The sequence below is a fragment of the Conger conger genome, chromosome 9, assembly GCF_963514075.1.
Source record: "Conger conger chromosome 9, fConCon1.1, whole genome shotgun sequence".
Lineage (NCBI taxonomy): Eukaryota > Metazoa > Chordata > Actinopteri > Anguilliformes > Congridae > Conger > Conger conger.
Window position 1 is genome coordinate 33,869,862 of NC_083768.1, and position 14,386 is coordinate 33,884,247.

The 14,386-nt window shown below is 40.1% G+C and overlaps 1 protein-coding gene across 1 annotated transcript in view; it reads right to left on the reverse strand.

The window, feature by feature from the left end:
* Nucleotides 1-12,265, reverse strand: part of LOC133136941 (vasoactive intestinal polypeptide receptor-like) — a 50,744-nt gene extending 38,479 nt beyond the window's left edge. Inside the window, exons 1-2 of the mRNA XM_061254830.1 lie at nt 12,002-12,265; nt 5,006-5,099 (exon numbers count right to left, since the gene is read on the reverse strand). Coding sequence (XP_061110814.1) covers nt 5,006-5,099; nt 12,002-12,055 — 148 coding nt within the window. The 5' untranslated portion in view covers nt 12,056-12,265. The remainder of the gene's footprint in view (nt 1-5,005; nt 5,100-12,001) is intronic.
* Between the last annotated feature and the right edge of the window lie 2,121 nt (nt 12,266-14,386).

Sequence of the window (14,386 nt, forward strand, 5' to 3'; positions counted from 1 at the left end):
ATTTTGTGTCGTTCAGAGTTTGATACAAGAACGAGGGTTTACTTTAAAGGCCTGGCTTACTTTAAAGCATTAGCACACATCTTGACCAATAAACTTTTACACAAATGAAAACCTGGCCTTAAAATACATAACATTGCATATTAAATGCAATACAGAACCGCTAATCTCAAAACTGTAGATGTGCTCAGACTATATTGGTCAGAAATGTTTTGTGTTAAGCGAGCACTGGACATTCCCTGTTAAATCTGGGGCTGTCCAAAGCTCAAGGGCCACAGCTTCGATCCTGGAGTGCCTCACCCAAGCACTGCTAAATCTCATTCAATTCACCGAACCATAAAATGACCCTTCGCAGGTCTGAAGAGGAGGCTGGGAAACCTGCTGGACTGTGGAGCTAAAGGCTTAAAATTCCTTAGCTCAGCCAGTCTCCAGCCTGAAACAGATTGCATTTCCCTGCCACAGGTGAAAATTCACATCAGCAATCAAGTGGGCATGAATTTTGAATAGCATTCAAAGTGCAGTTTTTGGGTGAGCTGTCAATTATTCAAACTGCAAAAGGAGTCTCTAGGATCTCAGAGTTGTTCAAAAAACAGGCAGCAAAACTATTGTAATTTACTTATCCATTTGAAAACTGCCATGAAACAGAATTAATATTAAGGGTTTCAGTTTGGACAGACATGTCTGTTTTCTGCACCTCAATATCTCAAACAGTCTGCACACTTTTGTTACAGATGACAGTACATACCCTGAAATATAGGTTTTAATCCAACATGTCATGCTCATAAATTAAAATGCGATGGTCTTACACATTGCCTCCCTACAGACCACCCCCAAAATAACTCAATAAAATTAGAATCATAAATCAGTCAGTGAATCTTGGTGCTTAGCTCACACTCCATCCATCATTTCTCCACATAATTAAAGACATACTGCATGGTGGGTGAAACCATTTCACCGAACATATACCTGTATGCACTTTACAGTATGTCTACTACACATGTCTATTACACTACTACTAATGGGCCTTCCACATAACTCCTTCACAAGCAGTACATAAAACCTCTATTAACACTACCTAAACATTCCTGAGTGCCTACTATAAGCATAAATAGACATAAGGTATGTTATCCCACCAAATATTTTGACTAGACCTCTAATCAATGTCAATCACTGAGATCAATATTAACGTCAATGACGTGGGTAATGATGATTACATTTCACTGATCTATTATAGGTAGAAAATGATTGCATTATGAATGAAGGCCGATCATTCGACTGTGGTCACGACACAAACTGTTTCAGGGGGATGTTACCACAGATGCAGTTTTGTCAGTCCAGCAACAAACTGTTCAACTTCAGATAGATGCAGACGCTACAACAAGTAGCACACCATATGTCAATTTGTGGTTATTAACATTTATGAATGTTCATGTCATGCTAATACAGGTGCTACATGACGCTAATGAGGGATTAAACCATGTCCGACCTGTAGCGTAGTGGTAAAGGTACATGACTGAGACCTGCAAGGTCGGTGGTTCGATCCCCGGTGTAGCGACAATAAGATCCGCACAGCCATTGGGCCCTTGAGCAAGGCCCTAAACCCTGTCTCCTGCTTAGTCTAATCAAATGTATGTCACTCTTGATGAGGGCATCTGCCAAATGCCAATAATATAATATAATAAAAACCACGTGGCCTGTCACTAGTCAACAATCATTGTTTGGTGCTGCAAAGGCAGTACAGTACATGTTTGTGCATCAACCACTCGCTCTCTACCCCACCCATACTGTATTCATTATTCACTCCAAGTTCATTTCTGCAGTTATTTACAACATGTTTTCAAGCGCTTGAATCAAATATAGTCTGTTCCCCTGGCATAAAAGTGGGTGAACCATATGTTGTAACCGAGAGTAGGCAATCAAGAGAATTATGCAAGGGAATTGCACGGGTGGACTAGGTTAGTGTTTCTCTTATAGCTGAAAAAAGATTTATCTTCCAGCAGATGGCACGTCACATTAAGGGATATGTTTCCATTGTGACTGAGTGGTTATAATCATACAAAAACTGAGCTGGATCAAAGACTTATTTCACATTTTATTTGACATCAGACCTACATATGCCAGGATATACAGCCATTATATTCCCATTTATTACTTACTCATTTTTGCGGGCATGTATAGTGTGGACCCATTACAATCCAAGGACATGTGCAGTGTTTGCAAGCTATATAAATATAAGGACGCACATCTAAACATTAGTGGTTGCTGCATTTCTGTAAGATGGGGCTTTAAATCTGTGGACAGAGTTCAACGACCTGAGTATTTATTCATTTGTCATCATGGTATGTTGACCCTAAACAAAATGGGGATATGTCCTCATTTCAAGTTAAAACATAAATAACTATTTTGTTACTAAATATTAAGTCAGGATTCTCGTGCAGTGGACAAAGCAATTATTTATACAGTACATGTGATTACATTAATAAAGGACAACCTTTTCATAATTAGAATTTATGAACCAATCTTGGGGAAATGAGTAAATATGATTTCACTATTTTACTGATTTACAAGTAATTAAAACAAATTTGATAGTGTGCAAGCAGTTCATTAACAAATATGATTTGTTTTTCTGTTGTGGGTCTGCATCTGCATTGTGCTGGAACTCCACAACAGTGCAAAAATCCTAGTTAAATCAAGAAATTGGAAAACTGCTACAATGTTAATGTAAAAAAAATCTCACTTGGCGATGCTGACATTTACTGCAGCACTTATATTAATGTAAGAGCAAAGAGGGTACAAAAGTCCACTCACTCAAGTCTGCCAGGCGCTGACAATTTAACTGCCACTCAGTCAGAACTGAACTGTTAGCTTATGCGCTCTCTCTGGGCATAAGGGGGAAATGAATGTTAACAATTCATCCAGTTCAATAAAGGAGAAAGTTAAGACTTATCTGGACTGAAATTAACACACCACTTGAATCAGATGCCAACCATAGCAACCTGCAATCTGCCATCAATCCAAAAATGTTTTTTGATTATTTCATTTCACCTGCAGGAAGACAAGCCTTCATTGGCTGCAGGATGAATACAGTGATTGCTGGTATAACACAGATGCCTGGTTTCTAAGGAATGGGGGATTATATGGAGAGAACAAGATTCAAGCATGGAATGACTTCACAGAAGAGCAACTTAGGGCTAACAATATGTAACAAATATGTGAGACACTCTATCAAAATGGTCGCATTGAACCCAAAATGTATTTTGAGTTTTAGAAACTAATCAAAAGAGGAGAATGTATGCTTTCCAACGATACCAAAGCTATCTCTCTACTCCAGATATCAAGGGAGTTGTGTCTGGTTTCATTTTGAGTGCTACCAAACCATGTTTTTCAGAAGAATGGCTTCAAAGTGAGGCTAGGAGACGGCTGACACTCCAGGGCTATAACTTGTCGTCTTATGTATAAACCCTTTAAACTATATTTTTACTTTGAACATTTACACTTGGCATTAAGGCATACAAAAAAAAATCTTAACATGTAGCCACGAATGCAGCTCATGTGGTTGTTTGTGACTGGTGAACTGTGTCAAGCTGGCTAGCCTGCAAACAATGCAGAACTCCGGTGTTACTTTCATTTTGATATCTTGTGTTTAAAAGCTTAAAAACTATATTTTTACTCTGAATTTAACATTAAGACATGCAGATTATGAAAGCCAAGATATTATTCTACAAAATGAAGATGAAAACTGAAAAGGGTGCTGAAACACCCCAAAAACCAGCATCATAATAATAATATAAATAATGACATTCAGTGTGCATATGAATACTGAGCTCCACCATACAGACCAGTACAGTGACTAAGTAAAGTACAGTGTGTTCCAGGACACATAGTACATGCCAGCCTGATATTTATCTAAGACGCCTGAGAAAAGAAGAAGTCCTTCAGGGTGTTGAGCATCATCCAGCTCAGAATGACCCTCTTTAATAATAGAAGCTCTCCATGAGGAGAGGCAGCCATCACAGTGGACAGACCCACTTCAGGGATCCACCCTGGGCACAGTTCTGACAAAACCTCTCACCTACCTATTAATCACACGCCAGTGGTAAGTGTACCCACTTTCTGGCTCATTAATAAAGGCAACAGCCACATAAAGGCAACGGAGAACACGGCTATATTTATGCAAGTGGCAAGTGGGAGGATGGAGGCTAGGGAGGTGTGCGTGTCCGCAGCAATGTGACCTTGCCTTTGATGGGACATTTGGAGCAACTTTGGTACTCATGAGGTTCAAGTTTTCATCTTGGGAGAACTGCTCCGCAACTTTCATTCAGATTAAAAACTAATGTTTCATCCCCAGAGTCCACTCATAGGTTATGGATAAATCTCCCCGTAGCCAAATATAACTAATTTCTATTCCCTTCGAAGCGTCAGGAATAAAAAATAAGGATGTAATCTACGTATATTTTATTGCCCCTCCGTGACTGTCTTATCCTGCTTGTGTGCTATAGTAATGGATTTTGTGGCGCACACAATGATCAGACAGACGGTCTTTAATTACTGCTTCTAAAGCAGTGCTTACTCAATAACTTAATAACTGAATACATTTATTCAATGACAGGCCGTTCTGGACGGTGAAGCATTCAAAAAAATATTTTGTGTCATCTCTGCAATTACAGATTTAATTAGCTTAATCATTACCTTTGCTAGGGCAAAATGCAATGTTCATTGGGGAATGGAGACTTTCTGAATCAAGCATTTTTACAGACATACTGTAATTGTTACAGAGTATATACCCCTGCCACATCAAGCGGAATGTTGAGCTACAGTATTCAGTATTCAAGTACAGGGGGTGCCTTGGATCATATCTGAATGGCAGGTTTACTGATATTTGTCTGTGTGAACAAAATATTATCCAGTTACAGGATCACCGCTTGTTGCCATTGCAATTTTAATATTATTATCAATATGAATTGCATTTGGGATGGAGTAGTGCTTAACAAACCAAATGAAAACTTACCTGAAGTGACATTTTCCGACTCTGCCTGTGTAATGCACTGATTTCTTGCCGACTCAATTTCGATTACGACATCACACATCTGAACAGACAGCACCTGCAAAAACAAAAAAGTACAAAAAAGCCTCAACCTGCAAATGGTGATAAACATCATGCCCTTTGAAGTGCAATCAGTCTTTGACTTGGCTCCCTTTCTTGTTTCAGTCAAAGTACTTTCAATAGAGTAAGAAGTCGGAATGCATACTTGTATTATTGTTCGGTTTTATTTTTCCAGCTGTGGTGGTAAACATTTGCTTGAAATCAAAACGACTGCCAGATTTTCATCCACATGAGCAAACATGGAATGAAAAGTATTTGTTTAGTGATAACGATATTCCCCCTTTGTGGAACAAGCTCTTGCCCAAAATTCAGAGGGAATGCGATAAGACAACCAACGAGTAACACCTGGGCAAAGCCATATTTTCTGATAAATACATCAAGAGAATACCCAAGAGATTAATGCTGCCATCAACCAACCAACAATTATCTAATCTTGCAAAATGGTACCACAGTTACTGAAAGGCAACAGTAGCTTGGAGTGATACAGTGGACATACTTTGTATTTTTTCAAACACAGCATCATGTGTAATGATTTATATTCACAAAGTTATTGCACAGCTCGCAGAGGTTCCTGCAGGGGTCAAAGTGAAGGAATGCGTCATCTCCCTGATGAATTAGGGCCGGGACACTGGGGCTCATTCCTCATGTAAACCACACAATTCTCTGCAGGTTTCCAATTATATATGTCTGGCTTATTATCATAAGAATGTCCCTCTGCAAAGTTACCACCACGGGGGGTGAGATTTATAACAGTTACTTTGGTGGATGAAGCCATTTGTAGAGGCTGCATTTAATCAAGCTTCACCAAGAGTGCTATTATTAGCATTATATAAAGCCCGGACTGAGCTAACGTCCTCGGTTTGGGGGCCACGTTGGCTCAGATGGTAAGAGCAGTTGTCTGGCAGTTGGAGGGCTGCGGGTTTGATCCCCCGCCTGTGGTGTGTCGGAATGTCCCCGAGCAAGACACCAAACCCCTATATGCTCCTGCCTTGCATGGCAGCCAATCGCCATTGGTGTGAGTGTGTGTATGAATGGGTGAATGAGAAGCATCAATTGTAAAGTGCTTCGGATAAAGGCGCTATTTAAATGCCAGCCATTTACCGTTTGCATGGAGGGCACAGATACCATGGATCACTGTTTTACTCCGTTGAGGATTTTTCAAACAGTTATTTGAATTTAAGAAGCCTCTCATGATGGCAGGTCACTGAGTATGACACTGCAGGGTTTTCTGCCCTGCTTCTAAGGTCTGAGAGACCTATAGTACTCCAAGTAGGAATATTGGAGCTATCTGGCAAATCTTCAACTACCAGCTCATGTGATTGCACCTTTACAAAGTAAAGCCCTGGCCCTGGTACACAAACTGAGTTTATACTGTAATATTTGACCAATATAAGTATGCGCTTGTGCTAACTGTGGTCTGTGTGTGTGTAACAAGGGCGGTTGTTCCTGACAATATCTTAACCAAGGCAGGCAGCTTCAGGTAAGGAAGAAAAATATCCCCTCATTGCAATTCATGACCTTTCTTGTGACCAAACAATTCTGTAAATAAGCTGACAACATGCATTTAACATTGATTGATACATTTGAGTTACGAGACCTGAAAAATACATTTTGTAATGAAAAACTAGATTATCTACACTGTGTTGGTTCCAGCTGCCTAGATTTAATTTCCTGCCCAGATTTCAGAGAGACATTTGCTAAAATAAAATAAAAAAAACCCTAGTTCCCTTCATCTTAGAAAATTCACTGCACCATGGAAAATGGACATTGGGGAAAAAAACGATATCCATCTTGAATGCTACGGATTAAACAGACATAGAAACCATTGGCTTAATAAGTATTGTTTGGTAGCAGTTAACTTTATATTTAGGATGCAGCAAGTATGTCAGTTTTATCACAGCAATGGAAAACTGACAAAAGTAAAATTATACACCTTAGTTTTCAACACTTTATCTTTTTCCTCTCCAAGGAATGTAAGGTTGTGAGCCAGAGTTGAGCGCATGATTCACATCCATGGCAAGGAACATTTGCAAGCTTTACTGTCCCATTAAGGTTCCACGTGTCAGACAATACAGTAGCATTTCAGCACTTAGCATTTACTGTGTATGATTCCAGTGTAATCCCATTATCCCAACCAAAGAGAGATCACAGTATATGATGATTGAGCTAACATAAGATGAAATGTAAAAACATGCAGCCAGTAGTAGTATTTTGATTGTCTATAGTACCCCTCACCATGTGATCAGCAAAGACATTCTGCTGCAGGAAAAAAGTAGGGGAGACTTTAGGTTTAGTTTAGGTTTTCACCTAATTAAAAACTATATTCATATATTAGAGCAAATATGTTTCAAGAAGATTCATGTCTTTGTTATGACTATAGACCATCTGTACAGTTCTAGAACATTCCAGGTGATTACAGTTCAGAAAAAATAGCGGGAGTGAAACTGATACTCTGGGGCAAGTTTAAACAGCTCTGGGGCACATTGAAACAGTTTCAAAATGTCGGGAAACGGACTGGAGAAAAGCTTTGCTTTAATATAAGTCAAATGTTGCTGAAGCCAACATTTCCTTCCGTTTACATTCTGATAAATCTGATGTACTGTAGAAATGGATATGTTATGAATGTCTGGGAAGAAATGGATAAGAGCGAGTGCTAAATAGGACTGAATAACCATCTCATCATCATCCTCACCATCATTATCTACCTTATTCCTCCTCCTCCACCTCATCACCATCATCATCATCATCATCATCATTACACTGAAATGTTATATTGGCAGGGATTCATATCTTTTTTAGAGGTAATCACGGTATGTCGTATGAATCACTTGGCTCCATTAAGGTGGAATGTTTTCAAGGGCGCAGCAGAATGGAAGGTGCAAAAGCTGACGTTAACAACAAGTGCTGTTGCCATGGCAGTCTGTGAAAGGAACGGCATTCATGCATCTGGACTTGCTATGTAAAGACACTCCATAAGGGGCACAGTTCACCAATGATTTCCACAGATTCTTTTTGTCTACATAAACTGCGGCAATACATGATTCAAAAGAAAAAACGGCTGAACAGTATGGTCTTAAATTTTTTAAGTCTTTGTTGGGATAAAATTCTACTGATTCCAATGAGCTCAAGCAGAAACCTAAAGTTGGAACTCCAAACCAGTACTTGCAGGTAATGGAAGCAATGGAAACATTAATACGACCAATAAAAGGGTGCTGCTTTGGCAATGTCTGAAAAGCTCAAATTTGACATTTCAAAATGTTTATTGCAATGGCATTCCAAAGACTTGGCATTCCAACTTGAATTACATTTTCACATAAAATGTATTTATAAAATGGAAGATATTACAGAAGCAATTCAAGTCAAAGGCACAACAGCAGCCCTCCATCAGGGGATCAAGCCCATAAGCTTTAAAGCACATGTTCAGTCTCTGCACCTTTAAGCTACACTACTGCCTCACGATGTACCTTGATGAATGTTTAATTAACACCACAACACTGTTTTCATTCACTTATGCCAATTACATTTATCCCCCAAATACCAACAATAAAAATGTGTCAGATGCAAGAACTTTCTTTTCAGCCAAGCTATGGGGTAGGTAAATATTTATCACCCTTAATTGCTGGTTTTCCTTAGGCATTTCAGAAATGGCAATGTCAAAAGTCATTTCTGTTGGCTCTCTAATGTTAATTCCTGGTGGAATGTAATGAAAAAAATATTTCCTCAAATACATTTAGGAGCCACAGTATTTTGAAAATAACTTTAAAGCTCTATGACATTGCAATATTTTTTCTATTAAACAGCTAAAGATATGCATTCCATAACTTTAATGACATAAATAAAAAACGCTTCTACCTCAAACTAATCATTGGTCTGGTAATGCTGTTAAAATGTATAACAAGCAACAGTTTTTTGGCAAATGTTCATTACCGTAATACATATTATTCTACTTCCATCCCAGTTCACACTTAAATCCTGATTTGCTCATTAAGCAAGGGTCCGCAGACTGCCATATTAGTCACAACAGCCCTGCCCCAGATTTGAAACCAGGACCATGAGAATAATTCCCTGTCCCTGCCAGGGGGAGAAATGCTCTTACAGCGTTACTCACAGCCTGGTGGACACTAAGGTAGGTCTCAGTCAGCGCTCAGTGTTTCAGTGCTAACTATCAGTCAAGACTAGTTTCAGAGACTTAGAACACATCTATTTAGAGATGTTCTTTTCCTCTCAAAACATAAACGAAAATGCAAAATGGTACATGGTTGGCATTTACATAGCACCTTTATCCAAAGCGCTGTACAATTGATGCTTCTCATTCACCCATTCGTACACACACTCACAAACCAACGGTGATTGGCTGCCATGCAAGGTGCCTATGAGCTCGTCAGGAGCATTTGGGGGTTAGGTGTCTTGCTCAGGGACAGTTCGACACAGCCCGGGCGGGGGATCGAACCGGCAACCCTCCGACTGCCAGACGACTGCTCTTAATGCCTGAGCCATGTCGCCCAAAAGAATTGCATACAGGAATGCAGGGTCATAGATAACCTTTAAATGATACTGCGTTTTACTATGCACAACAAAGCAATGGGACACTGTTGTTCTAGGGCACCTTACATGTGCATAATTACAGGTTACCAATTAAGAAAGATGCAGCTTCCAGACACTGATCTCTTGGCTCATTCACAAAGTTCTCAAACCTATCCAGTTTTCAAATATGGACAAAATTGTTGACCTGGGCAAATATCGGAGAACAAAGGGACATCATAGTTGTCATTTAAGATATAAATAAATATTAAACTTTTCTGTAATTTATTCAGTGTTATAATGGCAAGTGACACAGCAAAACACAAGCTTGAATGGGAAGATGTCCTCACACAACAGACGCACGAACCAAAGCAATCACAGAATCATGCTCACTAGTGGTCAGAATGTTCCAAAGAAGCTGTGCACTGCTGCAACTTTGCAATGACAAATCTACTCAGCCCAGCCATTACCTTGACTGGAAGGACGCCAGCTGGAAGAACTGAGCAAAAAATTTGAAATGAGGAAGAAAATGGCCTTCAGACACCTCCAACTCCCCCTACCCAACCTAAAAGGCTATTGGCAAGCTACTGCAGTAATGAGCTGCTATATGACACTGGTTGGAATCAATGAACATTAAAATTGCTATGAGCCCTACTTTGTAAATACGCTAAGGAAGCTTTCACAGTAAAATATCCAGTAATAATTTGACAGAGTACATATAAGTCCAATAGCACTTAATTTAGCACTTAACATCGTGTTACAGTATGTTATGCCACATTTTTAAAAGCATGTGTTCCATTAAAATGGCTTGTGGGTACTTTAAACTGTTAAATCCCTATGCATTCTACAGTCTGTGGGAATTGTGCCAGGAATTCAGTGCGGGAGACAGGACTATTTTAATTCACAACTTACAGTAGTAGCTTTTACAGTTCTTTATGATCAACTTCTGCATATTTATTTGCAACCCCAAAGTCGGATGTAAAGCAACAGAACAACTAAATGTGTACAGTACATCATAATTAAACGCTGGTTTACATGAAAAATAGTGTCATACAATTGTTAATGGTGATCTGATGATCCGTTGGTAAGATTACTAGCGAGCGCAAGTCTATTCACTGTCGCTCCCCTTTAGACGAGAGCATACATTAGGCAGCAATATAGCGTCGTCCCAGGTTCAATTCCCAACTGTTCCCTATATATCGAGCGGCAATAAATGGAAACTGAGTCCCGGATAAAGGGGGACTAAATTGTGCGATTTAACATTTTAAACGGTCACAAGATAAGTTTCAATACCGTGAAGTCTAAATTCCAACACTGCCCTGTTTCTACTTGCAATGCGCAACTATGTCACACCATGATATTTGGCTCACTGCGAGTCCTCGCGTCTTAGCATAGGCAGACCCGGTTAAATTCGGATAATTTAATAAGTGACAAACAGAGCAACAATGTGATGTTGTTCGAGTAATTCAAATCAGTATACACAATACATAGCCAAAAGTACGCGCTTCATCAACAGTCTAATCGCCAAGCAATTCACTGCGCTAAACATCACTCAAACCACCACGGTTTTGCGACAATCCTCGAAAGAATCCTCTGACCAAACAAAGGTAAAAAGAACAGCAAACTTAAACCCGAGAGGGCAATAACGCGAGCAATGAGCAAACAAAAGACACGGAGGAAAGCTCGTGTTATGAAGGTGAGATATGTCTGCTACGGCATGCTGTGGCGATACTGTGCGCACATAATACACTAGCGTGGGGCTTCTCTCTGGCTGTAGTCTACTCCTGGATCTGATCCGTATCTCCCCGTCCCTTCAGGAAAGAACGCTCCCTTGAGAAGTAGCCTACGATATTCATACAGGTCTACGTATAGTAGGGTCTTGCGTAATGTTCCTTGTAGCCAAACAGATATAACATTTTACGCATTACCTACAGTTTTTTCGTTTGTGTTTAGAACAATAACACTCATTATAAAGAATGAATACTTATCATTTAATTCCGCTAAAGAGCAAAAGACACAAAAAAAACAAACAAACAGATTTTAACGTTTTGCTTGTAAATTACGACTTTGATTTGACGAGGCTTACACTCTAGTAGCCTATTGCCTACAGTTTGCTTAATATAATAATTGAAGTTCTGCATCGCAATTATAATAAAAATAGCTAGCCTACTTGAGACAAAGTAATTTTCGTTACAGAAAATGTATCTCATGGGCATGGTCAAAATATCAACTAATTGTACCGACTTCACCGCCACACGGTGTCAGCTAGCCAAACATTCAGTCAAACACTACGCTAAAGTTTCAGCGATTTAATATTGTAATTTCTGGTCTGTTCTTAATTAAGAAGTAATTGCCTGTTTCAGAAAATAACATACTTACAGACGAAAACAAGACGTTCAGTGATAAAACAAACAGACATTTTGAAGCATCCATTTCGTTTGGCGGAAAGGACTGGACCTTTGAAGCGAGTCCTCTTCTAGACGTGTAGATTACATTAACAAAGATTACAATCCGTCCTTCCTCTAGCACATTTGACTGCCATGCAGACAGTTGTTCAAAGTTCCAACTAATCTCCTCTCAGTGAATTGGCTGAAGTTATAAATCAGAGTGAACTTGTAGGTTCAAACGTCTGAACTAGGCTACTCGCCCTCGTTTCCCTTGAGCGTACTGCTCAGCTGTGAGACTTCGCCTCGCTCCATTCACAAATCCGGTGGGCTCGACCCAAGCGACAGACCGCAAGCCAATGGACGAAGCGCCTCCCTCACACGCACTCCGATGCTACACGTCTGTGGGTAGGGGGAGATGTCAGTGTCCGTCTTCACCTGCAGGACGGTCTCGCTGCAGAGGCGCCTACGTGCAATGCCTTGCATTAGTCGTATAGTGAAAAGGGTGAATATTTCGCACGTTTGCCAAATCAAGACAAACGATTAGCCTACAATGCTGTCTGTAAAGTTATAGATTGGCAACGCATTGCCTACCAGATAGGCCTGACATCTATGACACATTTCAGTGTTTCCATGAAAAATATTAATGACTTTTACTCTACGAATAGAGTAGCTCTATAATATATTCAAGGTATATTCTATGTAACATATTTAAGGACAGCTATGAGTCACTTTGGCTTATTAACTGTAGCGACAGTAATTCGGCCTATACCACCATCCAACCCCCCTGCTCAGCAAATATAACCCATACAAACATTGATTGATACAAACAATTTACCTCTAGATAAGGAAGTCAGACCAAAGACCAATACCAAATAGCAATTTTGTCAGTACTAGAATAACACATAAAAACGATATAAAATAAAATAGTGCTCTCAATATTGTTTTAAACAGTGTATTTTAGAAAGTCTATTGTTTGGCCAATGTCTTTGACAGTTTCTTTTCTCATTTTCTCATAATGGAGTGTCATTGGCAGAACTCTGGGCCTCATGTCATGTCATGCACATGACCCCAAAGGCAATCAAAAGCCTAGAATCAAGAATAGTTTTTGTTTCAGGTAAAAAAATGTATCTCATCCAGTCTGCTGGAACACATTTAGGCTACTTGCGTAATTAATGTAATTAATATTCAGCAATGCATGGCCTGTAGTGTAGTGGTTAAGGTACATGACTGGGATCTGCAAGGGTTCGATCCCCAGTGTAGCCACAATAAGATCCACACAGCCGTTGGGCCCTTGGGCAAGGCCCGTAACATTGCATTTCTCCAGGGGAGGATTGTCTCCTGCTTAGTCTAATTAACTGTACGTCGCACTGGATAAGAGCGTCTGCCAAATTCCATTAATGCAATGTAATGTAATGTAATGCACTGTTGTGGTCGTGATATGGAGTTCACACATTGCATCTGCTATTAAACTTATTCAATGCAAGTATTAACAAAAGGAAAACGTTTCCAACACAATGCACATGTAAACCGAACGTAACGTAGCCAACAAAGTCCGAGCTGCATTACTGCAACAGGAGCAGATCAGGCAGCGACTGCCCTCCTCTGACGGCTCTGAAATTAGAGGAATTATACCCTTAGCCTACAGAAGAGATAAAAAAGGATTGTGGATTGATGTACCCAACCACGCTGCTCACAGCACAGGGCACGGGACAATCGGTTTTATCTTGATGACAAATAAAAAAATAATACTCCATTTCTGTCTGGCTGAGACTGTATCTAAATTACTCAGAATCCACTTTAACTGACTCGATGAAAGACATATGACCAGGGATCATGGGAAACATTTTTAAAAATAATCAAGCGTTTATTTTGGTTGGTTGGACTTCTGCTTTCATGAGTTTATTGCAGGGAGTTTATTAAAAAGATATGTTTTCTGGATGAAATTTCACCATCGTGAGGGAATAACCTCCATTGTACGTACCATGGGGCCCTTGCTGGCCATTTGCCGCCTTTGGCAAAAGCCTCGTTCGCCTACGCCCAGCGCCAGCTCTGCAGCTACTGTCTGTCTCCCGACGGTCACATGGCAGATTAAAGCTGGGGTATGCGATCTTTGGGTGCAAGCAGAATCTGGGCAGAAGAAGAAAGATTTTGAATGTATACCCACACCCTCCTCTTCGTCACCCATGCTGGTTTGATGCGGCCAGTCAGCCTCTCGGCAATGCGTGGCACAAGTTAAGCCCGCAGGTAACCCGCCTCCTGGCTGAGAGCTGCCCTCATTGGATGTTAGCTACCGGGAGCGATGAAAAGCGGAAGTCCTGGAAAATCTGTCCTGGGACAGTCACAGATATCAGATTTTTTCATAGAGCAGGTTTATTTC